Here is a 25,751-nt window from a genome sequence, read left to right as displayed (position 1 = left end):
CTGCCTGGCTCCGTGGGGAAAACGGGAAGAGAGCAGCATGTTAAGGATCCTTTGAAGGTATCCTGCCCAAGATTTACCAAAGAGGAAAAAATAGAGACACAGCTGAGCCTCAGGCCCCCCTGTTCAAGGCAAAGGAAGATTCCGGGAGTTGAGACACAAGAGCTGAGGGAGCTCCAGGGTGATCCTGAGCAAAAGTGAGCATGGGAAGGCTCCAAAGGCACCACCAGGGACATGAGACAGGAATTGCCACCCTGCAAACAGAGCCTGGTTTGCACCAGCTCCGCCAAGGGAGTTGGGCTGGGAAAAGAATTCCTTGGGTCACAGCAAAGATGAGGATTGAAGGACACCTTCCCCTTTCCTGCGTGACTCAGAACTCCCCCACCCCAAAGCGAGCAAGAATTCATCCTGGAGAAAGAGTCAGCCAAAGTTTCAAGGGTTTAGGGAGATAAGAAACTTGTCCTTGAGCAGTATCTGATCACCTCAGTTTGTACAAACACCGAGGACGCCGGGAGAATAAATGGATTTGTACTCACCTACGTGGGAGACACAGAGAGCTGGGAGCTGCAGGAGGGGCTGGAAGTGTCACCTCAAAGCAGGAAGGGCTGGAAGTGTCACCACAAAGCAGGAAGGGCTGGAAGTGTCACCACAAAGCAGGAGTCAAAGCCAGGAGACACCAAGTGTCACCCCAGCAGCATCACCTTCAATCTTCGTCAAAGTTCTCAGATTGGAACAGTCCCTCCCTCCCCTCCTTCCCTTTCTCCCTCCCTCCCCAGCCCTGGCAGGGATTATAAAAACCCCCAGAGATGGATGCAAACTGTTGGATGTGTTCATAAAAACAAATCAATCAACCTTCCCCTGTGGGATAATCGCCTTAGAGGCAGCTGCTGCTCCACAGAGCTCCCGGCCCTGTTTGGATTCCAGGGCTCTGCCTCCTTCCTGCCATTTCACTGGATTATCCCTGGGATGGGCCTTTGCCATGAGATTAAAGCTTGTTTTACTCCAGATTCTGCTGCTGTTCAACCAGCACTGCTCAGGCTGAGCTGATTTATTCCCTGGAAAGTTTCAGGTCTGTTGTTAAAGCGGGATGGAGGGAGAGGCAGCACTCGGTGGGATCTCCCTGGAATACAAACCCCTTCGTGCAGGCTGATTTCTGGGATCAACAACAGCAAGGACATCCCAAGTGGGAGCATTCCCAATGGATCTGAGAGGTGAAAACCAGACAAACCAGTATTGATGGAGGTAAGAAATGGAAAACCTCAGGGCAGTGTTCACTCCTCTGCTCTGGCCCTGGGGACGTGACACTTTGGGAAGCGTGTGGCTCCAAGTGTGAGGGATCAGGGATGCTGAGAGCTTTGAAATGTGGCAGGAGCAGCTGGCAGAGGAGCCTGGGACAGAAACCAGCTCCTGCTGCAAGCACAGACCTCTCCTTGAATGAAAAGACCTCGGAAACAGCAGAGCCACAAAAACAAACAGAGCAAGAGCTGAAGATGGAAGGAAGGAGCAGCAGGAGTGGGAGCAAAATCTCCTCTCCCTCATCCCAGGAGAGCTGGCTGTGATGAGTGGGATGTGGAGAGAAAAGAACAGGATTGTCCTTCCTTCCTTCCCAATTCCAATTGATCCTACACAAAGAGCAAGAGGAGAGGCCAAGCCCCATCCAGCTTTGAGCAGGAATCACAAAATTCTGGAATGGTTTGGGTTGGAAAGGAGCTTAAGGATCATCCAGCTCCATCCCAGGGTGTTCGTGTCCAACCTGGCCTTGGGCTCCTCCAGGGATGGGGCAGCCACAGCTTCTCTGAGAATTCTATCCCAGTCCCTCCCCACTCACCCAAGAAATTGGGAAAGAATTCCCAAGAAATTGGCAAGAATTTCTTCTTCTCAATATCCCATCCTTGGTGCCTGCAGCTGGAGAACACAGGGACTGACAAATCATGGTAAGAAAATGATTTTTATTTCTTTTTTTATTTTTTTCTATTTTGAATTTCTTTTTTTTCCCTTTTTTTTTTTAATGGAATTTCTGCTGTTTACAGATATGGTTTATTTCTGACAACACAGCTTGGCAGCAATTAAAAAAAAAAAAAAAAAAAACAAAACAAACCAAACCCACTGCAACTGAATTAAACCCCATAAATACCAGCCCAGAAAACAATGGACAACCACCACTATTTCTATACAGGAACTATTATTTAATGTCACATTTTGACAACTGTAAATGGGCTACAGACTGTGGGCAAAAGGCAAGAGGTGAAATCTTTTTGAAACACCAGATGTAGAATAAACAGCTCATTTCTCAACATTTACATGATTCACATCAAATTGATGACATCCTAAATGTATTCCTTCTAAAGGATAGAAATTTTGCAATAAAATATTACATTTCATTTAATACTCTGGTACAATACTTCATACATTGCAGGAAAAAAAAAATAAATGCAAGGCCTATTCCACCTAATAAGATCCTTTTTCATTAGTCTTTAGTACTGCAATAAAAAAAAAATCACAGTAATGTCATAAATAAACAGGCTTGAAATTATTCATTACCTTTCACTATTGAAAAAGGAGAAATGAACAATTAATTTGAAATAATGGAGTTATGGGTAGAAAATCTAACCCTGACAACACATCTTAGTCCCAGCTGCAAATTTCCTCAGCCCTACAACAACAACAAAAAAGGGAACAGGTTGGATACCTTTGTTAGCTGTGTCCTGGTTAATCAGGTCTCAAACACATCTTTTAGGAGGAAAAAAGGACAGTTTGGTCAGGATTAATAGAACCAATCAGGCCTAACAGGAGTTAGCTGAAATTAAAGTGTATTTCTCTAAAACATTCAGTAAATGAAGTCTGCAGCAAATTCACACTGGCATCAATCATTGTGCCTTGGGAGTTGGGGGAAATTTCCCCTGGGATCCCTTTTCCAGCCCTGCTCCAGAACAAGCTCAGCCAGCACAGCTTCCCACTGAATTCCCTAAACTTGGGAATCCCTGAACCACATTCACGATCTCCCCTGAGCCAAAGGATGGTTCTCTTTGTTGTTCACCTGCCAGAACCCCAAAGTTATTTGGGAGAATTAATGCTGGAATTAATGCAGGAGACGCTTTCAGAACCCTCCCTGTCTCTGGGGACAGATTTTAGGGTGCAGGGGCTCCCCTTTGGTGCCCACCAGGACCCAAACCAGGTTCAGAAAGGAGAATTCATCCCTTTAGTCACAACCCCCTCACTGACATTCCCCCACACATTCTGCACAAGAGCTCCCTGCTCCCAAGGAGAACAATTCCAAGTAAAACCCTGCAGAGGCAGGCTCTGAACGAGCTCAGGAGGCCACACTGTGCTGACTGCTGCTTGCACAGGCCCAGCTTTTAAGACACTTCACATGAACTGAGTGCACAGAGTTGAGATTCCCTCAGGATCCTTCCCTCCTCTCTCCTGACTTTTCCGCTCCAGCTTGGAGCAGAGCAGCTCCAAACCCCACCTGGGTGTGTCCCTCACCTTGCTCCAAACTCTGAAGGGCAGAATTTGACTTTGCACAGAGTTTGAGGCAAATATTTAATTACTCCATGCAAATGTCAACACTTCCAAGTGATCCCTGCTCAGCTGGGAACAGGGACAGGCTGGCAGGGGATGGAGAACAGGATTCTCTCCACCAAATCACCACATTTCTCTCTTCCATCATCTATTACCATCTAGGAAGGGCACAAGGATTCAGGGCTAGAGCATAAGGCTGTGCCAGTCAAACACATTTATGGTGTGCTGGTGACAGGAGTTCCAAAAAATCAAGTCCCAAAGCCCTCAAAGACAAAAAGGACAAGAGGCCAAGGAACAAAATTCTGCTTAATATTAACGAAGCACCTTCACTCAGGCCAAACAAACTGCTCAAATATCGGGATTTGCAAAGCACTCAGGACCAGTGATGGCATCTCCCACTCCACCTCTCCCAAAGCTGCATTAATTAATTACATTCCAGGCTCCAGCAGGATTCCACCAGCAAAGCAAGGCCAATAATGCCATTCCAGCCACACAGGAAGGTCAGGCATCCTGTGTGGGGATGGGAATCACTCCTCAATGTCACTGAAGTCCCAGAATGTCCCCAAAATCAGGGACAAGGTGCTGGGGAGACACCAGACCCCACTCCTGCCATCCACAGCTCCAAGGGGAGCTGCTGGTCCAGGAGAGAGCCAGGGGAAGGAATTACATGGAAGCTCACCAGATCTTCCTTGGGGAGTCTCTGGAAGAGGCTCTGTCTCCCTACAAGTGGTGCCAGGGGGTTTTCCATGCACTGGGACAGGAAGGTGCAGGCAGCTCCCAAAGGCACTTGGGGTGGGACAGTGCCCCCAGTGTGGCCTTGCTGCCCCTGTCCCACCAGGAATCCTGGGATCCTTCCTTCCCTAAAAAAAAAAAAATCCAGGAGGCTCCTGCACAGCTTCCGCTTCGGTTACTGGTTTCACTGGGTTTAACATCCTGCAATTCTTAATTAACACCTGAATTCTGCCGGTTCAGTCTCACTTAATTGAGCACAAAGTCACCACAGAGTGTCCTCACAAAGCACCCCCAGGTCACTGAGTCTCCTGAAGGACACAAGGAATTCCTATTCTGGGCACAGATCACGGAAAAGAAACTTTGTTTGATGTAAAAAACAACTTTGCATAAATGCCTCCAAAATAGCCCATCCAGCCACACAGCAAAATTGGAATCAAAGCCACCAATTATCACAAAAAAAGCACCTTCATCTCAAGAACTGCTCACCCCAGGAAGCTCAGTCTGAGTTTGAAATGTATCAGGACTAATTTGATCATGCACTTGGTTCTATCCACGCTGGTGATCCACTGTTTTCCAACAATCCACATTGTTCCCATCAGTATTTTACATTTCATGGCATGGATTTATCCATGGCATTGCTCTCCCACCACCCACCCCCCACCCAGTGCCCCCCAAAAACCCCACAACTGCTCAAATAAGGAAAAAAAAAAACAAAACCCCACTAACAGCCATACTGTGAAACCAAAATACTATTTAAAAAAACAAATGGATGACAGTCCAACAGTTTGCAGGATTCAAAACTGACTCTACAAAGTAATTGTCTACCTTGTAGAAAGGATTTCCTTTTATTTGGAAAATGAGCAATTGGAAATTGGAGAGAAGAGATAAAAACAATCTTTAGATGCTCTGAAGTTTTGCCTACTGAAGGATTAAAACCGTAAATAAAAAGGTACCAAGCCCTCAGAGTTCACTGCTCACGTGAAGCTTCTTCCATCTCATTCTTGACCTTTTTAAAAACCATTTTCATGTCTGGGAAAGGAAAACAAAAAAGAAGAATTATTGAGGACAAAAACCCAGCAGGTGTTTGAGTTGATTTTAAACTCAATAAAGTTTAAACTCAACTCAAAGTCTCAAGCCTGGCTTAGAAACTGTGTGGGTGCTTTGGCAGTAAAGATGAGATTGTGTATAAAAGTCATTAAAGTTAAATTTAAATTAGCTTTTGGAACTCAGGCACCCTGTGGGGATCAATTCCAAGCATTCTGGGCATTTTTGGGGGCACTTTCTCCCAAAAATGCCCAGAATGGACACAGCCCCTCCTCTGGCCATACACACCTGCCTTGGCTGGGAAGGCTCTGAACATCTTCTCATCTGAAACTCTTCTGCTGCTGCATCAGCCCCACATTTTCATATACTCTAGCACTATCTTCTCTCATTCTGAAATGAAATCAGGATTTAGAGTCCCACCAAAAATACACAAATGTCCTATAATACACACCCCATAATTCAGAGACAATTAATTTCACTTGATTTATTTTCAGAGGCAAGCCCAGCACAACAGGGCAGGTTCTGGGGTAACTCAGCCTCGTTTGAGGCCTCTGAAGATGAGACAGAACAGCTCAAAAACTGAGGGCAGGGCTGGACTTACTCTGGACACGTTGGGGTTGGGGTGCAGGGGGGGAGAGGGCTCTGATCCCCGCCCGTCTGGTCCGATAAGGAATATTTAATGTTTGTGTACTCGTGACCTTTCCTCTTGCTCTTCTGTGAAGCAAAACACACAACAAAAAGCCAGGTTTGGGGTTAATCCCAGCAACCAATCATTGAGAAAGTGCAGCAATTCCACAAGGAGATACCCATGGGTGTTTTTAGGTTTATCTGTGAGGAGAGAGCTCATCCTGCAGTGAACACATCACTGAGCACACCTAAACCTGAAAATCCCCATCTTCCCCCATCCCACCATCTCCAGCAGGAGAGACCAACCCTCTGAAACGTACTCAACCCTCATCTCCTTGGCAGAAAAGTCCCCATTTCATTCTTGAGCAGCCAGTGGGCTTCCCACTGACCTCATTTCCAGCTCGGAGCTGGGGCCAACAGAGCAACACCATTGTTTGCAGGAGCTCTAATAAAATAATATCTGAGCCCATTAGGTTTGATATAAAAAGCAGCCAAGCTGTTATTTGGACTGTGCACATATGCTCCAGGCTGCAGCCAATTGTGCTGGCACCCAGCTCCAGATCCTGCCAGGGAACCACACTGGGAAAGAAACGGGAGATGGATTTTTCCTCTTCCCAGGCATCCACAATGCCTGCAAACACTGAAACCTGCAAGGTGGAAATCGAAGTTTTGCAGAGAATTTGAGGTTTGGGGAGGGGTTTGTGGGTTTATTTGGGGTTTTTTAACGCTGCAACAAGTCCTGAGGGCTGACCCAATCTCACAGCAGAAGCTGGCGGAGCCTCTGGGGAGTTCTGGCCCCTGAATTCCCATTAAGAACATTCCTGGGATTGAAGCTTTTCCAGGATGGACTCCTGAAACTCCCTCAGCTCCTTCTGCTGATTCCTAAACCCCTCTTAGCCAGGATTTATGACAAAGCTGTCCTGAGCACTTTGTGGGAACACAGCTTGGGAAAAGATTTGTTGAGCAAACCTGGATTCGCTTCATCGAACAAAGTCTGGGAGAGAAAGATGGACTGGTGGACACATGGAAGGTAGGATTTGTGGGATGGATGGATTGGTGGACACAAGGAATGCAGGATTTGTGGGATGGATGGATTGGTGGACACAAGGAATGCAGGATTTGTGGGATGGATGGATTGCTGGACACAAGGAATGCAGGATTTGTGGGATGGATGGATTGGTGGACACAAGGAATGCAGGATTTGTGGGATGGATGGATTGCTGGACACAAGGAATGCAGGATTTGTGGGATGGATGGATTGATGGACACAAGGAATGCAGGATTTTTTGGGATGGATGGATTGGTGGACACAGGGAATGCAGGATTTGTGGGATGGATGGATTGCTGGACACAAGGAATGCAGGATTTGTGGGATGGATGGATTGGTGGACACAGGGAATGCAGGATTTGTGGGATGGACCACAAGGACATTTTGTAGGAACCAGCTGATAAAGAGGAACTAACTCAGTAAGTGTTGGAAAGTCCCCAGCAGGGAAAAAGATACTAAAAAGAGGAAAAATCTGGACTAATTAGCATAGAAAGCAAAAGGTACAAATCCCAACTGCTCTGAGGTCAGGGCAGGGAGCAGCAGGGACAAGGAGAAAACATCAGCTCTTTATCACAAAACCAGGAAACTGCTGTAAAACCCCCCAGAACTGGAGTGCAAGGAATTCCCTGAGCAGGAAGGGGCAGGGGAAGGTCTCTGTGGCTCTCACCACTTATTCCCAAACATTTCTGATCCCTCCACACTCCTGAAAGTGCTTTTTGTTGGACCACCACACTCACCCTTTCGTTTTCCACTCCAACAAACTGATTTCCTACCAATAAACTCCAAAAACTGGAATTGGAGTGATCAGCATTTGATTTTTCCCTTTTAGGAATGCAGGGAACAAGCTCTGAAATCTCTTTGAAACACAAAGAGCACGAGGTTCTGCTTTAATTAACAGACCCTTATCTTTTATTCTTCCTCCACAGGAAATTTGATAACAGGAAGGAAATTTGAGATATGGGGACAGGGAGGGTAGGAGAGAATTCCACTTAAATTAAGGAGAGAATTCCACCTAATATTTTGAAGAGAAAATTCCACTCAGTAATTTAAGGGCAGGGTTGCACTCAATAATGTAAGGAGAGGATTCCACCTGATAATTTAAGGAGTGGATTATAATTGATTTAAGGAGAGGATTCCACCTGATAATTTAGGGAATGGATTCCAGTTGATTTAAGGAGAGGATTCCACACAATGTTTTAAGAAGATTTCATCTGATAATTTAAGGAGTGGATTCCACTTGACAATTTAGGGAGAGGATTCCACACAATGTTTTAAGATGATTTTACCTGATAATTTAAGAAGAGGATTCCATTTGATAATTCAAGGAGAGGAATCTACCCAATAATGTAAGGAGAGGATACCACCACATTTAAGGAGAGGATTCCACCTGATATTTTAAGGAAAGGATTCCACCTGATAATTTAAGGAGAAGATTCCACCTGATAATTTAAGGACAGGATTCCACTTGATAATTTAAGGAGAGGATCCCATCCGATAATGAAAGGAGAGGATTCCACCAAATTTAAGGAGAGTATTCCACTTGATATCTTAAGGAGAGGATCCCACCTACCAATTTAATTATTTCTTAAGCACAATGAACTAAAATACAGGAGACAATTCACACCTTCAGCCTTCCTAGAACACAATCCCCAGCACTGCTGCTCCCTGCTGGGATCCTTTGGGGTGGACCCACCTGCTCCTCCTCGATCCTGCGCTGGAGGGTCTCGATGTAGTGCTGCACTGCCATGTAAATGAACCTGTACTGGGCCTCTGTCTGCACCATCCCTGAGCGCTGGGACCTCACCATCTGGATGGTCTTGGGGACATCGATGTCACAGTCCACCCCTGGGCACATCCACGGCATTGGGGAGAGCAGGAAAAGAACCAAGGTGAGGGTGGAGCTCACCTGAATCCTCTGTCAGCGTTCCGGGGTGGATCCAGGAGCAGGCAGGGAAATCAAAGGGGTAAGGGCAGGGCAATCAAAGGGTTAAAGGTACCTTTCTCTCGGATGATGTCAATGAGGATGTCAATGACAATGAAAGTTCCTGTTCGACCAATCCCAGCACTAGAAGAAGGGGAAAAAAAAAGGAATGTTATTGTTTTGATCTTTCTGAATGCACAGCAAAACCTCAGGTAAAGGAATTCTGGCATTAGGAGACAGGAGGCTTGCAAATTATAGCTAGGGGCTTCCAAATTACAGCCAGAGTCAAACCAGAGACCCCAGGGAAGGCACAGAAATCAGCACTTCTGTCCCTCAGTGTTTATAAATCAGAAAAAAACTGTAAGGTCAGATCTAACATTTCTCCGCCTAAAAATGATACCATTTACAAGGTGAGAACACCCAAAATGGACAGAACCCTCACAGGTGGGATGAGATGCCAGAATTCCCATGATCCTGCACTTGAAATGCCCCAGCCAAGACTGATCCCATCTTCTCATCCAACAGCAGAAATTTTCATTTATCCAAAGGTTCAGAGCCTGAAATCCCTTCCCAAGGGGACCCTGTGCCACCCACCCAGGATGCGACATTGTACAGACAGAAAACAGAGAATTTTGAGCAACTCCCAGGGGAAGTTGTTCTTTTTAAAGTCTCATCTCCCTGGGCCAAAAGGAGGAGCGGCAGGAGCCTCACCTGCAGTGGACCACGACAGGTCCTGCATCAGGGATGCTCTCCTGCTTGTGGTGCACCTCCTCCAGGAAGTCCAGGACGCCCCCGGGGTCGCTGGGGACGCCGTGGTCGGGCCAGGTGCGGAAGTGGTACTGCCACACCGTCCTCTCCGTGTTCCCCTGCAGCACAGGGACACAAAACTGCTGCTCAAAACACAGCCCTGCAGCACAGGGACACAAAACTGCTGCTCAAAACACAGCCCAGTCCTCATGGAGCACAGAGGGATCCCCCAAATCCAGCCTGAGCACAGCTCCACAAATCCCAAGGGAAGGAACAAGGCAGGGCTCTCCCTGGCCTGGCACATCTGTCATTAAATCCCTAAAGCTAAATAAATCCCCCAAACTAAAATATCCCAGAGGCCAGGGAGCAAGACAAGATTCCTGTACTCCCCAGATTTTTTGGGATACACCATTGCAGGGAAAATTCCTCTTGACAGCATTAAATCCTGCCAGGGCAGTTCCCAGCTAAGCAGCAGCATCTATATGTTCAGTCCTGTAAGAATAAAATCCCATAGTTCTGCTTTTTTTAGGGAGGTTCATACAGGCTTGATGAGAGAAAATAAATGGCAAGACTTTTGCTGCAGGAGCAGGGAATTTTTCCCCTCAAGCACCCAGAATTCCTGCTTGGCCACATCTCCCATAAGTTTGAAATACAGAGATTCACATCCAGCAGCTGAAATTTCAGCAGGCAAACCTTAAGAAAGGGAGGCTTGATGTGACAGGAATCCATCCCCAATTCCCCTGCTCTGCTTCTCCTCCCTGATCCAAACTGTTCCTTAACAGGAATTGCCATTTCCACACAGTTTTCTCACCCTTTTTATCCCTTCCCTTAAGTGAATTTTCCACACACAACTTTTCCTTTCAGTGCAACCATTTCCATGAGGGAGCGAATGCCAGGCTGGATTGAAGTGCCCTCAGTTAAAAGCATTTTCCCTCCTCCCTGATTCCCTGCAAGCTCTGCAGCAGCTCCTCTCCTGCCAAAAGCTGCTTAGGTAGGAGAATTTTCAATTATCCCAAGGGCAAAAAGAGAAAGATGGATGAACTGAACGTGGAGCTTCAAAGAAAGGCAGGGCTCCATTTATTCACCTCCGAGTGCTTTTATTGATTCCAGAGAAATGGGCTAATCCTGACATTTTTCCTTTGGTGATGCACAAGCTGGGCTAAAAGGACAGAGCTGTTTTTGTTCTCACCTGGCCAACTTTGGAAAGTTTCAGCTCCCTCAGGGTGTAGTCATGGGCTGCACTCTCCTTCACGTTCCGGACACGCATCACCCCGTACTCCTTCAGGGAATATTCATCTGGCCAGTACTTCACACACTTACTCTGCAAGATTTCACATTATAAAGGAAAAAAAACAACAAAAAGAAAAGGAACAATCAGGCAGGAAAAAAAAAAAAAGTTGTATTGCAAACTGATTAATTCAACCCTGAAGGTTTTGTTTCAGAGCCCACAGAGGACAATCAGCTGATGAGGTGAAGAATATTTTAATGGGGAGTTTCTCCTCTCCATAACAGCCACTGGATAATTTCAGACAGGTACAGGTCACCTCTCCTCTTAGCATATTTTGGGATATTTTGTGCCTGGGTATTAAAATCATGCTTTTTGTACCCCCTGTCACAGATCTCAAGATTCCACCAGAATTCAGCCCCACAGCCCTACAGGCTGCATAAGAAGAAAGGTCAAAGGTATAAATCATTCCCAGTGGAAATTAAACTTGGATATTTGCTTTTCCATGGCTTGCAGCAGGAAGGGCTGACCCAGCTCTGGTTCCATCACCAAAGAGAGCTCAGGCCCCTGCAAAGGGAGCAGTTCATAGGTCTGTAGGTTCTAAAATGCAGAGTTTTTGGTGTGTTGCTGCTCCATCAGGATTATCTCTGCCCAGGAATAAATTCCATCCACTGAGGAATGGATTCACCTATCAGCACTTGGATTTGGCTCCTGTGACAGGTCAGGAAAGAGCAACTCCTGGGAATGCAGCATCAAAGCAGAAATTACTGCAGGGGCAAACACAGAGCAAACACCAAATCCTACAGAGCAATAGGGTCTATTTGCAGTTATCCTGAATATTCAGGAAAAAACACAGCACAGGGAAGCTCCTTCTGCCAGCCCAAGGCAGAGAAGATGGCTGAACACATGCCCACGTAGGCAACAAGATGCTTTCCTGCTATTTTTGCCCTTTTTTCCCTGTCACAAGGGGAGAAACAAGCAAATACTCTGAAACTGAAGCAAATACACTGATTTTTGGGGGGTGCCAGCAGAAATAACTTTGCAGCTTTCAATGCAGAGCTCTGAGCAGCAACATGATGTTAAAATAAGCTTTACTCTGCAGGGCTGGGTTGCTGAACTGCCTCCAAAAGCCCAAAACTCCTTTAATTTCTAAGGATTTGCTGCTTCTGCACTTTAAAGCACATCCAGGACTTGATGAAGGGCTGGGATGTTCCACAGTTCCTCCCTTCCTCAGGCTATGGAGGCAGCTCTGCTGCAAAGGTTCTCTCTTCCTGCAAAGAGCTTGGCCTGAGATAAAAAAGCTTTGATTTGATACCAGGACTGGCATTTGCAATTCTGTAAGAAGTGAAATAGGCATCACAAAACAATCAAGGGTACAGAAAGAAGAAGCAATGCAGCACTGATGAATTAAAGTGTTTTCTCCAGCAAAAGGGATGAGCAAACTTTGGGGAAAAAAATGGAGAAATTGCAGAGGAGCAAAGGCCATTCAGGAGGTTCTTAAAAAATAATAAATAACTTGAAGGAAGAAAGGTGTATTCAAATCAACTCCATAATTTATTTCTCCTCTTCCAAAACAAAGATTATCACTGGGAATGGGGAGCTTCTCCTCTGTCAGTGAATTCAAAGGAAGGAAAGACAAATCCTGCCCCTTTATCAGGGTGATGAAGTGGCAGAACTTTACAAAGACTTTAAAAAATAAATACACAAGACAAAGTCTAATGGCTGCAACAAACAGCACCAGTGGCAGCTTTGACACCTTAATTAGGGAGAGAATTCTGTAAAATTTTCTGTTATTTGTCTCCAGCCCACACACACAAAGTTCCTGGGAGTGAGGACCCCCTGCAATCATCAGTCACCCACATAAAAACTTCAGCTCTTAATTTGATTTGTCCCACAAATGATGCTCCCCTAAAAAAGCAACAGTTTTCTATTCAGGAACAGATAATGAGAACATGGAAAAAGGTAAAAACGTGGACAATAGTGTGTGGAAGAAGCAGAGAAATTTAAAAGGAGAGAAGGGACAGTATTTATCAAACAGAAAAAAGATCAGAAGCAACAAATTCCAAAGATAAATCCTTACAAACCCCAGGAAGCTGTGTGTGGCTGCTGCCAGGATATCAATGTTCAACTATTCCTATTCCTTCCTGCCTTGTGTCATTAGAAACCAGAAAAAAATTAAAATATCCCCAGGTTTGCCAGAGGCCAGGGAGCAAGACAAGATTCCTGAGCTCCAAAGGGAAGTGGGGATTTTTGGGATACACCATTGCAGGGAAAATTCCTCTTTCAGAGCATTAAATCCTGCCAGGGCAGTTCCCAGCTAAGCAGCAACATCTCTATGTTCAGTTTTGAAATAATAAAATCCTATAATTCTGCTTTTTTAGGGAGGTCCATCCAGGCTTGATGAGATAAAATAAATGGCAAGACTTTTGCTGCAGGAGCAGGGAATTTTTCCCTTCAAGCACCCAGAACTCCTGCTTGGCCACATCTCCCATCCCAGTGCCTCCTTCCCTAAGTCTGAAATACAGAGATTCACATCCAGCAGCTGAAATTTCTGCAGGCAAACCTTAAGAAAGGGAGGCTTGATGTGACAGGAGTCCATCCCCAATTCCCACAGACACCAATAAAAAAAGGACACTCAGCACTTTCCAGAATTCCAAGGAATCCTGTGCCTGATTCCAGTCATAAATCAATTTATCCCTGTCAGATCAGCTCCTACTTGTACTCAAATGTACAAGGGCCTTTCCCACATGTCTGGTTTTACCTTTCCTCTTTCCACTTCTTTCGTGGTCATGACAATAACTCTGGAATTCTCCTGGAACACCATCCTCCAGAAATCATTCACTGTGTTCTGCAGGCAGCCTTGGGTAGCAATGTAACTTTTTTTTGGCTTTGAGTTGTTGCACTTGGTTTCAAACTCAGGCTAGAGGGAAAAAAATCAAACCAGCAATTCAACAGATTGTGTGTGACAAGATTCCCTTGGATTTAGGGAAGAGGAGGTGGGAATACACTCAAATACACTCACCATAATAATATTAGCATTGATATAGTCTGAAACAGGTTCATTGGGATCACCATCGTGGAGAACAACTCTGGTGTGATCAACTGCAAAAACACACATGGATGTCAAGCACTTGCATTCCACAGTTGTGAACACGCAGCAGCTATGAATTAATTATCAAACTTAGTAAATAAGTGATCAGAATATTCCAAATTGCCTGTTTTGCTTCCTTTAGACAAGTGGCTGTGACCAGCTGGACCAAAACATGTCCATGTCTGGGAATTCAGGAACACTCAAACACCAAGTCAAGGCAAAGCCTTGGGATTTGCATGTGCCAGTTCTGGCCCCCAAATTAATCCTCTTAAATTTAAGTATTCCAGCCTGTTGAGTTGAGGGATATGAGGCTTTTAAATGAAGATAAAAACCAATATTACAAATATCTACAAAGTGCAAATGTGTGAACCCAAATTGGAAATCACTGGATAATCCTGATAAGAGGGGAAATTATCATTAAAGAGAAGCCAAAGGCCAGTGGCACTTAATTAACCCTGTACTAATGAGGAAAATAAACCAGAGTAACGTTAAATGGCAAGGAAGGGTCGATACTTACAGGGTAAAATGTTTTTGTATCTATTTTTGTTCTTGTTTTCCTGGCGCTGCCCTTCCTTACGGCTGTAGAGGAGTTTGCATTCCTGCTGCTGCAAGGTCTGAGGGGAGAGCACAGACAGGGGGGCTCAGAAAAAGCAGGATGGACTGGCCCATGCCCACAGCAATCCCAGAGAAAAGGGAGGAGAGGGGCATTAGCTGGTGGGCTATCCATAATTTATTTATCCATAATTTATTTATCTGTGAATTATCCCAGTGAAGGAACAAGCTGCAGCGGGGATTTCTGGAACACAATGTCCCAGGGACAGCAGCAATTCCATACTTGCACAGCCAGGCTGCTCATGGCAAATCTCCCCACTCCCAAAGCTCCCTGGAGCTGGAGGCACCAGGATCCCCATGCTCTGCTCCAAGTTTTCATCCTCAAAGCAGTTCTGGTCCCAGTTAAAGGAACATTCAGGTTTTGGGAGCTGCTCCCCTCAGCATTCCCACCCTCCAGACTCTTACTGTTTATTTAACTGGCACATTTGCTCACTCCTGTCTCAGTCTGATACTCCCTCACTTGATGACCTTGGATAATTAGGCTGATCCTAAAGGCAGGGAAAGCAAAAGAAATTTAAGAGATGAAAAGTTTCAAGCTTGTGACAAAGGGCAGGAAACAGCCCCCAAATTCCAGCCTGTGGAATTCCAGGCAAAAGGTCTGAGAGCCAAACTTTCCCAGCAAGTTAAAGAATTGGAGCAATTAAATGTGTGTGGAAACCACATCTTCCTTCCTAGAGTTAATTATCATTGCTTGGAGCATCCCTGAGGAGAGATCCATGAGCAGCAGTGATCCCAACAAGCCCATTCAGAGCTGGAACAACACAGCCATAAATCTGAATATTCTCCTCCACCTCACCACAACATCCCAGCACTAAGCTCAGAAATAACCATTTTTCAGAAGGAAAAACACTACAAGGGCTGTGAACATCCCTGTCTGGTGCTTCCTGGGACAAGAGGCTCATTCCTGCCTGGAGACAAGTAATTTAAATTCACCATCTGGGCTGGCAGCTCCTGAGCAGCACAGACAGGGATCCATGGACAGCCTGGAGTGTGCTCCCCCCTCCTGCCACCATGGGGGACAGCTGGAGCTTCCCTGAGGGAATGGAAAACAGGGCACTGAAACTGCTAGGAGAGGGCTTCAATCCCAAAAAAATGAGGGTTAGTGCTGACCTCAGTGACAGCAGCAAAGGGGGAAAAAGAAGTGCAATGTCCCACAGGTAAAATCCTTCATTTATTTGCTTTTCCTGCTAGACTTTTCCTGCTGTAAGGAAAACATTGAGAAATCCACTCCAAGAAAAATTCCTTTAACGTGTAGCAGAGGTCAGGAAAGAACTGTGAATTAATAGTTCAGTTGTGTTTTGCCAAACCAACAATCCCTTCCCACACACATGACCTCTGCTGACTTCCTTCCCTCTCCAGATGGAATTCTGGCCATTCTGACCATCCAGCAGCCCTGCATCAAGGACTGTCCCCTCTCTCTGGAAGGAGAAAGGAGAAAGCTCAATCCTCATTTTCTCATTTCCCAATGCCATCACCTCACCATCTGACATGCCCCTCACACACCTCTGTGCTAATTCCTTCACTTTTCACTGATTAATTTTCCTTCTCCAGGCAATAATCAGAGCACACTGGCCAGCACATTTAGCTAATGGATATTTCTGATCAAGGAAGGTTTCTCCAAGGATGGTCACTTTGCAAATCCATCACTATTCAGGAAGTTTCTCACAGCAGCCTCTCTGGAGCTCCTTGAGAACTTCCCAGTTTCCTGTTGCCATCTGCTGGTGGAATTCCAGACTCCACTGGTGGTTTTGTGTGTGTGAGGTATAAACCAGTCCATTATCCAGCCTGGAGTGCTCCAGACCAGGCTGGATGGGGCTTGGAGCCACCTGGGATAGGGAAAGGTGTCCCTGGCCATGGCAGGGGTGGGGTAGAATGGGATTTAAGGTCCCTCACAACCCAAATCATTCCACTATCTCAGGTTGCTCCAAGCCCCAGCCAATCTGGCTTTTAACACTTCCAAGGACTGGGCACCCACAGCTTCTCTGGGAAGAGTTTCTTCCAGATTATGGAAGGATTTCTTCCCAATATCTCATCTAAACCTCTTCTAGTTTGAAGCCATTCTCCTTGTCCTGTCCCTACACACTCCTTCTGGAAAAAAATTGGAATTTTTCCTACAGAGAGAAATGAAACACCACAACAAACCAAAAATAAACCTCCAGAAGTCCAAGGAATGCATATAATCCATGTTGTTTCACCCCAGAACTTTCTACCACTTCCCAATGGCTTTAAGATGCCAAAAAAGGAGCATCAAAAAGCCACAAGGGCAATGGATGGTCTGAGAAATGGAAGTGTCCCTAAAGAAATGGGACACAATTTGGTTCCCAACTTCCCAAACAGCAGAAGGAATTGGAAGGATTGTCCTGGTGGGACAAACAGGGAAGGATATCCAGGAGGATATCCTGGATAAAAAGCACTCTGAGAATCAGGGAAAAAAGGCAAATATCTCAAGCCACGAGAGTGGAGCTGGCAAAGCCCTGGAGATGGGAGCAAAACCAGGGATCTGAGGTGATGGAGAGGAGGAAACACCAGGAAGGCAGAACCCAACTTTGGCAGTGTGAGAGTGAACACTGCAGGAAAAACTGCAGGAAACACTGCAGGAAACACTCCTTGGAATGTAAGGAATTACCTCAAACTCTTCCCAGAAGCCCTGCTTGACTTTATCCGTGGTCTCTGCCAGTTTGCTGAGCTCCCTGACTCGGCTCTCGATCTCGGCAGCGTTGATCCGGGTGGTGTTCAGGGGCTGGGGGACACAAACAGCACAGGCTCAGCAAAGAACAGCCATGGAAAGACAACTCAAACACAAATCCCCCAAGACGAGGATATTTTAATGGGATTTTAGGATCCAGGCGTTTTTTTGGATGTCAGTGTTTTGGGATTCGAGCAAAGGGCAGTGAGGACGGGGAGGGTGAACAGTTGGTTTTAAAATGTCACGGTTTTTATTTAATTATTCATTTAATTATTTAATGCATTAAATTGTCTCATTTCTGGACATGCCCTGCAACTCTGACAGACCAGGATGACACCAGGAAATTCTGCACATCAGAGACAACACAATCCCTTCCCAAGCCTAACAAAAATTGACTTTTTCATCCATTTCATGAAGTTCAACTCCTCATTTTTTCCCTCAGAAAAAAAGTCTTGCAGAGCATATGGAAAAGCTGCATTTCAACCAAATATCCTGGAGATGGCAAAGCTCAGGGGTGGCCTGTCCTTCTCACCTGCTTGAGCTGCAACACAGTGCCCAAAGTCTCCACCATGGGGTTCTTCTTGTAATGCTCCACCAGATCTGTCAGAGAGTCAAACTTCTCCCCTCCACCAACGTCATATTTGAGATCCTGAAAAGACAAATGCTCCTCCAAATAAATGCACTTCCCACCACCACAGCCACAGCACCTCTAGGCTGTGCCTTGCATCAGAAATAACCTCCAAAATTATGGGCAGAAGGCTCTACTGAAATCCTTCTGCTAAAGGATAGAACTTTAATAAATAGAAACAGACACACTGCAGGACATTTCCTTTTTTGCCATCTCCTTGAAAATCGGTTTATCTGCTTTTTTTAGAGAGCTGATTCCCTCTGAACCAGGGCTCAGGCAGCTCTGGAGCTACAGGATGAGAATTCAGGAATTAGGGATTTGAATTAATTTCCAAAGTTAAGTGTATGATTGGGTCCTGAAAGGCTGGCACTGCCTGGCACCATCTCTATTTTAAGGAAGCAAATGCCAAATTATTTTCCTCAAAGGCATAAATGCTAACTGCAAATCAGAGGGATTTTCTTGAAAAAATAAACATATTCTGGTAATTCAGCATTTACAGTCCCAGTGGGTCATTTCTACCTCCAAACTACTTCTGTTACTGCATTTTAGGTGTTTTTATACAATTTAGTTATTGCACTGCCTTCGGGCACAATAGAAGTAAAAGAGAATAAGAAAAATCCACTTTTTTTTAAAATCCGTGATTATTTTTTAAATAGCAGCCCATGGAGACAGATTAAATATGAAAACTGTAATTTAGTAATATTTCAGTGAAGAACTACCTTATACTAAACAGAAGATTTAGATTTCAGGGCATTCCTTGGAGTGAACACTCATTTTCACAGACTGTTGATCATCCATCAGGTGTAACTGCCTGAACTGACAGGAGAGAGACATCTGTGGATAGATCTCCATTTATCCAATCACTCCTATTTTGATAAAACCCATCCAGGAGACTGCAAAGGCTCCCTGAGCGCAGCAAAGTGTGATTTGAGCCAGAAGGCCCTGACAGGAGCCAGTCAGCCAAAAAATATTGGAATTTTGATGCCATCAAAGGAGACATTTTGATCAAAGGGATGACCTGCAGCAAGCCCAGGGAAAAGAGGAGTGGATCCAGAGCTCCTGTGCCCATGGAGTCCCTGCTGCTCCTACCTGGCAGTGGATCATGACGTGTGTCACTTTGGATTTGCCGTCGTTGCTCTCTCCTTTGTCATCCCCCGTCCTCACAGAAAGGACAAAGTCCCCAGGGTGGCTCTGGCTCTCCCTCACCAGGAAGCTGCCATGTTTTCCTTTCTCTGTCAGGAGTTTCTCAGCTTCTCTCCCAGAGAGATGCCCGTGAAACCACCTGGAAATGAAGGGACATAGAGGGAGAAACCCTGCTCAGCATTCCAGCTGAATCCATTTGTTCCAGGTGTTTGTTATGGAATTGAATCCTTCTGTTCACTCAGCAACAGCCAGGTCTAGGGAAAACCTCAGTTGGTAAATATAATAAATAAAATAAGCTTTGGGAGTGTCCAGGTGCACATCAGTGAGGACAGGAACACTTCAAAGCATTTCCATGGCATTTCCAGTGAAGCTTTGATTTCGATCCTTCACAACAATCCAAATAAACACCAGGTTACACTCCAACATTCCCCTCAGTCAAGGCATTCATTCTTTTATTTCCTTCATGAAATTTCCCTGATGAACTTGTGGAAACTTCATAGTTTTGAGACCCCACCCTTCTATCCCATTAGGAACTGGAGAGGGCAATCCCAGCAATCTCAATTCTTCAGGAAATAGGGCCAAAAAAACAACAATCCTCCCCACCTCTGTTAAGGCATTAAGAGAACTTGTTTGATTATTTTTCCTCATTTTTTCACTTCAAGGAATAAACAGGCATCTGCTGGTTTAGTTTTGACCCCTGGTATTTCCTCAAATCCAGAGTCCCAAATTCTCCTTATTAACCACACTCCTCAAAAGAGGAGTTTGAGGAATCTGAGGATTTGTGCAGCCCTCACTTTCTACCCACTGCTAGGAAAACCACAAAAAGTTATGCCCAGAAATATCCCTGGGAATTCCTTGCAGCAGCAACAACATCAGAACTTCTCAGATTAAACATTCTCCCAGTAAAAATAAAGGGAATTTTGCCCTCTGTTTCAGTCCTGTCCCACCCAAGAAAGAATCCTGAAGGGAACAGGTTCTGAGGCTTGGATTCTTCACCTTTAACCACATTTATTCATCTATTTTGCAAGAAACCTCCCTGAAACAAATCCAAAGTTGTGGCCACCCTTTTCCCAGAGGGAGGCAGAGTGTGAAGAGGGATTAACACAGCATTTATTAAGCAGCACAAGGACACTTCTCTGACCTTTCTGAGGTGGGATCAGCACAGTTGAGGGGATATTTCAGCTCTATGACATCTCCATTCTTTTCCTTGAGCTGCCCATGGTGTTCCATGTAGTACTGCACCAGCTCAGCCAGCGTGGCAAACTTCTCTCCCCCATAGAGGTCATAGTAGTCACCTGTGTTCTGGATCTTGATGTGGGTCACAGCTCCAGTTCGTCTGAGATTTGAAAGAGAGGACACAAAAACCCTTCCCAAGTCAGCTGATCAATCAATCAATCAATCACTTTTAGATTTGGTGATGCCTGAGGTGGAGAGATCCATATTCACAATTCCAGCATGGAGCTACTGCTCCTCTGCTCCAGCTTCTCTGCCCACCAGGCAGGGAGAACAGGAGAAGAGTTCTGTGCTGGAAGTGGCAGCACAAACCCTGCAGCCTCAGGAGCCCCACCAGAAACCCCTCAGAGCCACACAAAATTCCACACACAAGCACAAAGTGGAGGGTGAAAGTTGAACATTCTGGAGATCCAGCAGAGCTGGTTTGCTCCTTTCTCCAGAATTCCCACCAGCTCCCAAAGTCTCTCCCTCAGGAAATATTTGCCTTTGCCTGCTGCCACAGTCTCAATTAATATTAAGGAAGAGCAGCTCCCAGCAGGAATCCCCTCCTGTGCCACAAGGGCTGTTATCTCACAAGTATCCAAGCAGCACAACTCTTATCACCAATCCCACTTTTCCCTTTTCCTTTATCTACTTCCTCTTGCTGTCTTTCCCCCATCCCTACCACGCAGTGTCAGGGGACAACTGCCACAGAAGGCCTATTTTGGAAGCTGAAAAAGCCACAGTTGCCCTTAAAAACTTGCTGACTTTTCCTGTGCAAGGAGAGTCTGGATTTCCTGCTGGATCACTAATTCCCAACACCTCTGGCTCCTTCCAGTTGGTGATCAAATGGATTTGTAAAGGGCTAAAAGCAATGTTACTATCAACCTATTTCTGCTTCCCCTCAGCATTTTTGTCCTGCTGTAAAATCAGAATTCACTCCCCTCCAATTTAGAGCTCAGTAAAAGTTTTTGAGAAGTTCTTCAGGGAAAATGGGAGAAACAGAAGAGGGAAAAGTGAACAACACTAAAAAGTGACCAGAGCATTCTTTCACCTCTTTCAAGGAGTTCATCCACTATTTCTCCACAGGACAGCAGCAAATTAAGATCATCACCAACCTGGGGCAAGATTGGGAAGATCCAAACTCACCTAACAGAGAGTGTGAAGTCTCCTGGGTTACTTTTGCTGGGCCGTGCCAAGAAGCTGCCATCGACTCCTCTTGTTAACAGCAGGTTTTCTGCCTCCACCCCAGTGATGTTTGGATGAAACCATCTACAAGAGGTTAAAAATAAAGAATGTTAATAAATAAACAGCAGGTTCTCAGAGTTAACTCACAGAGAGCAATGTGACAGCTTGCAAACTGAGTTTTGCACCTAAATTAATAAAATTTCATTATTAGTTTCACACTGCAACTTTATATATTGCAACTTTCTGTAAGCCTAAGAATTACACTTATCCCCACTCTGAGTGCCTGGATTAAAATGATATCAAAGGTACACAACATAAACACAGACCAGAAGTGGTATTTCCTTACTCCAGCAAAACACAGCACACAAAGAAACTGAAAGACAAACAGGAAAAATACCTAAAAATAAAACAAAACATCCAAAGTGACACTTGACAACATTTTGAAGGTTAAAAACTGAAACAAAACCTCATGGTTTAGGGCACAGCTGAGGGGGTCAGGAAGGAACTCCCTGCGTGGACACCCCACTGCTCTTCCTCGCAGGGATGTGGAGCCGGGGTCGGATCTGTCCTGTTTAAATACAACCCCAGAGGAATCTCCCATTGATCCTCACCACCCACAAACTGCTCTCAATGACTATCCCAGAGCCCAGGCAGAGCTGGGGCTGGGCTGGGGCCAGCAGCTCCGTGTCCCCACCTCTGGCATTGACTTTGGGACTTATTTGGAGGCACTCGGTGTCACCGCTGCCTCTGCTCTTATCTGGAATTTGCCCATTTTTATTGCAGCCCTGAGGGAGTTGTGCATAAAAAGGTTTGGGGAGAATTTTAGAAAGAAAATTCTAAGAATAAACTATTGGGTGTGAGCACCCCAACCTCAGCTCTGCCACTTTTCCACTCAGCAATTAAAAATCACTTTTAATTTTCAGAGCTAAATCCTCATTGTTGTGTGCTGAAAGAACCCAGCCTGCTCCTCTCTCTTCACCTCTGGGTTTTTCCAAAGTACAACAAAATATATCCAAAAAACTCCACAGCCAGGCTCATCACAGAGAGAGGAATGTTATATCCAGAAAAATGGAACAGCATTCCTGATCCTTCCTGATCCAGTCAGCATTTCAGGCTAAATTGCTAAATCAGCAAAATATGAGAGCACAGGTCTAAATTTAGGGTTATTATTTCAATTGTTGCAGCAATTCCTTCTCTACTGAAGAGTTGCCAATATTCCCACCAAAGCCTTCTCCAGAGCATTCTCTTCAGAAATATTCTGGAGTTTTAGGATTCTAGAAAATCCAAATCCCTAGCAAGTCATTCATTAGGATCCTTTTCAGAAATAAATTGTGTGAATCTTCTTGCGAATATTTTTTCCCCCTAGTTAAAAACATTCTACTTGCACCATGAAAATCTAGTGAATAGTCCCCATCTTTCCCTGAAGAACAACACAGAAAATATCAAATTTATGCACATGGAAAAAACCATTCAAAAATACTTCCAAATTATCACAGCAAATGGGAATGAACTAAAGAATAATGTTACATTTATCTAACAATTATTCAAAGGTCAAGGAAAGTTCTCACAAGAGAAACTGCACAAACATCAGTATCTGGCATGAAGTGAACATTAAATAACACATTTCAGCCCACAGCAGGTTGCCTGGAGAAGGTGATCACATATTTACCACATTTTCACTCCCAAAATTTTACTTCCATTGGGAAAAAACAAAAACAAAATGGAAAAAAAAAAAAACAAAAAGCAAAACAAAACAAAAAATGTGCAGTAATAATTTGAACACTTTGCAAGCTTTTTAAATATGCACAGGGTTCAAGAGAAACCTTGGTAAATTTTGGAGTTTATGGCAAAAACTGTCTAAATAGACAGAGAAGAAATTTTGAAGTTTATAGCAAAAAACTGTCTTAAACAGATAGAGGAGAAATTGTTGGGATTGCTTCTCCAGATTTATTATATTGACATTCCATAAACACCAACCAGTGAAATATCTTCTGTATCCCACCCTGAACCTTAAGCTGTGCATGAGCTGTTACAGCAAAGGAAAAATAATAATTTATGTACAGAGATAACTACAAATAACCTTTTATTTAACCAGCATTTAAAGGAGAGCTTAAACACACAACAGACGGTTCAAAAACCCTATAGATGGCCCAAAATCTCTCTCCCACATCCACACAAAGATGCCAAAAGCCCAATGCAGCAGAGCCAAGCTACACCTGGGAGGGTTTCTTGCACTTTATGTAACTGTGGCTCTGCTGGCACCTCGTCCTCCCGCTCCCTCAGCTCCGTATTTTTGGCTTTGAGTAGGAAGCTGCATTTGTCAGGCACCCCAAATAGCAGAATGGGGGTGTCAGGGATCCCTGCCAGCGGTTCCGGCCGCCAGGAGGATCCTCCTTGAAGTGCTGCTATCCCTTGTGCTCCCAACCTTGGGGCTGCAGCCCTTCCAAACGGGGAGGGGACAGCCAGGACCTGCTCTCACGCTTCCTTTTATAGGGATGGAATGCATTTTGGGCTTTTTTGTGCTCTTTTCCCTGCCCATGGCCGTGGCAGCAGGTGCAGAGTCGGTGCCCCGGCCAAGGGCAGTAAATACAATCCCAGGAGTCACCCAAACCCACGCCCTTGGCAGAGCTGCTCCTCACCATCCCTCCCGCAGCAATTCCCACTCAGGGGCTTGGAATGCATCACTGCCAGCCCATAATGAGCCCACAGCAAGGTGGGAAATAAGGGGCTCAAAATCAAGGGGGTATCAGCAAAGCAAGGAAACTTCTGATGGGGAAAAAAAAAAAAAAAATCCACGGTGGAAAATCCACAGTTATCCCTTTTTTGTTGTCATGGTCCAGCAGGATCTGTGCTCCCTAAGTCACACACTGCCAGCACATTTCTCTCTTACCAAACCAAAAGAAATAAATCGATACAATTTTCCATGCAGTGATTGGGGTTTTTAATCACCTTTGCAAGAGCAAAGGAGAGATGAAATCAGTTCTGTCTCAGCTGTCACAGCCCCAGCACTGGGGATGTGCTGACGGGTACTTTAATTACTCCTATTTATAGGCTCATCAGTTGATATTTCCCAGCTTTTTTCAGTCTCCCTCACAAGTTACAGTTTAGGGCTCTGAGCAGACTCACAGTAATTATTCTGGCAAGGAAGAAGCTCACAGTGCAGCCAAAAGGTAACTTGTAACCTTGCTCCCAGTGTGAGGAGGGACATCCAGAGAGCACAACATAGCCAAAAAACTCTCCATACAGCTCAAAAAACCCCAAATCCTACTATAAATGACCATGGATTTAAAACAATTCACCCCAATTCACCATCTTGAGGAGAAAAGAGAGGACAACTTACCCTTGGAGAAATTACAATTTAATAGATATTACTTATAGAGGTGAATCAATTGAAATTGTGGCGGCCCCATCCCTGAAGTGTCCAAGGTCAGGTTGGAGCAACCTGGGATAGTGCAAGGTGTCCCTGCCCATGGCAGGGGGTGGAATGGGATGAACTTTATGATCCTTCCAACCCAAACCATTCCGGGATTCTCAGAACAGGTTGGTTAAAAAAGATAAATACATTTATAGCATTTCCTATGACAATAATTCCTCTAAAGCCCAAAGCTCACCCAAAAGGACACCGGGTACAAATATCAAAATCCATTAAGGACAGCGAGAAGCTACAACAAAGAAACGGGTTTGGCTGTTTGCCGTCGTGCTCTAGCAGTGCCACAAGGGTTTGAAATTAGAGCGAACGCTGATAAGTGATTAAGAGCGCAGGTGTGGGGAGCTCAGGGACACTCCTTTTGTAGCCGGGCCGTGTTTTAGGGTCGGTAAATCAGCGCTGCTGGCCCTCGATGGAACACGAACCCGGCACCGAGCAGGTCCCAGTCACCAACAATCCACCCCTCGGGCTCCACGGGGACACTCACGGGAACCCCCCCAAACCGGGGGCACCGGGGCAGCTCCGGTGCCAACGAGACACTCGAAGCCCCCCGATCCCTGCACCCCCGGGAACGGGCGGGGAGCGGGATCGGGGAGCGGGGACATCCCTCAGGAACGAGCGGGGTGGGGGCTGCGGGAGGGGAACGTCCCCCGGGAACAGGCGGGAGGGGGCTCCGGGAGCCGGGACATCCCCGCGGGAACGGCGCGGTGGGCGCTGCCGGGGCGGCTCCCGGGGCTCCTGCCCGCGCGCCGGGAGCAGCCCCGTCCCCGCAGCCCCGGCAGCCGCGGCCCCTGCCCGCCGCCCTCCCCGCCGGCGCGGCCGCCGCTCCCGCCTCACCTCCGCGATGTCATCTTCCCCCGTGGCCCCGGCGGGTCGCGGTGCGCCGGCCCCCCCGCGCCGC

At 45.7% G+C, this 25,751-nt stretch overlaps 1 protein-coding gene across 1 annotated transcript; it reads right to left on the bottom strand.

Annotated features, from left to right (window-relative positions):
* Nucleotides 1-4,925: 4,925 nt before the first annotated feature.
* PTPN11 (protein tyrosine phosphatase non-receptor type 11) lies at nt 4,926-25,751 on the bottom strand. Its single transcript, XM_058036871.1, has 16 exons — nt 25,688-25,751; nt 21,385-21,507; nt 20,165-20,359; nt 18,970-19,162; nt 17,785-17,901; nt 17,193-17,306; nt 14,472-14,568; nt 13,886-13,965; nt 13,625-13,783; nt 10,828-10,959; nt 9,603-9,757; nt 8,968-9,035; nt 8,664-8,815; nt 5,897-6,009; nt 5,584-5,685; nt 4,926-5,280 (listed from the first exon to the last, which is right to left on the bottom strand). Exons 1-15 carry the CDS (start codon nt 25,699-25,701, stop codon nt 5,616-5,618), a joined length of 1,782 nt encoding a protein of 593 aa, XP_057892854.1. The 5' UTR covers nt 25,702-25,751; the 3' UTR covers nt 4,926-5,280; nt 5,584-5,615.

This window comes from Melospiza georgiana, chromosome 18 (assembly GCF_028018845.1).
Source record: "Melospiza georgiana isolate bMelGeo1 chromosome 18, bMelGeo1.pri, whole genome shotgun sequence".
Taxonomy (NCBI): domain Eukaryota; kingdom Metazoa; phylum Chordata; class Aves; order Passeriformes; family Passerellidae; genus Melospiza; species Melospiza georgiana.
This window is presented reverse-complemented; position numbering and strand designations above follow the sequence as displayed.